We start from the raw sequence: 610 nt of genomic DNA, 5'->3' as shown, positions 1-610 counted from the left end.
GATTCTCTGATGACTATTAAGGCTTGCACGCAAAATAAAGGCTTTACCACACTCACTACATTTGTAACGGTTCTTTCCAGTATGGACCGACTGATGGTAACGGAGGTTTGAATGCAACCTAAAGGCTTTACCACATTCATTACATTTGTAAGGTTTCTCTCCAGTATGCAATCTCTGATGTTTAGTTAGGCTGGAATGTGCATTAAAGTCTTTTCCACAGTCATTACATTTGTAAGGTTTCTCTCCAGTATGGATTCTCTGATGTCCAGTTAGGCTTGATTGAACAGTAAAGTCTTTTCCACAGTCATTACATTTGTAAGGTTTCTCTCCAGTATGGATTCTCTGATGTATAGTTAGGTTTGAACATGAATTAAACTCTTTGCCACAGTGATTACATTTGTATGGTTTCTCTCCAGTATGGATCCTTTGATGTGCAGTTAGGCTTGAGTGGACAGCAAAGTCTTTGCCACACTCATTACATTTGTAAGGTTTCTTTCCTGTATGAATTATCTGATGAACAGTCAGGCTTCCACGGACACTATAAGCTTTTCCACACTCATTACACTTGTAAGGTTTCTCTCCAGTATGCAATCTCTGATGTACTCTTAGG

At 39.0% G+C, this 610-nt stretch overlaps 1 protein-coding gene across 1 annotated transcript in view; it reads right to left on the bottom strand.

Moving 5' to 3' along the window:
* Nucleotides 1-6: 6 nt before the first annotated feature.
* LOC120616938 (zinc finger protein 160-like) overlaps nt 7-610 on the bottom strand; it is a gene marked incomplete at its 3' end in the record, with an annotated part of 17382 nt that continues 16778 nt past the window's right edge. Inside the window, exon 5 of the mRNA XM_039880484.1 lies at nt 7-497. Coding sequence (XP_039736418.1) covers nt 7-497 — 491 coding nt within the window. The remainder of the gene's footprint in view (nt 498-610) is intronic.

The sequence above is a fragment of the Pteropus medius genome, unplaced genomic scaffold (assembly GCF_902729225.1).
Source record: "Pteropus medius unplaced genomic scaffold, Ma_sr-lr_union100, whole genome shotgun sequence".
NCBI classification, from domain to species: Eukaryota; Metazoa; Chordata; class Mammalia; order Chiroptera; family Pteropodidae; genus Pteropus; species Pteropus medius.
Note: the sequence above shows the minus strand (reverse complement) of the source record. Positions and strands in the feature narration are given on the sequence as shown.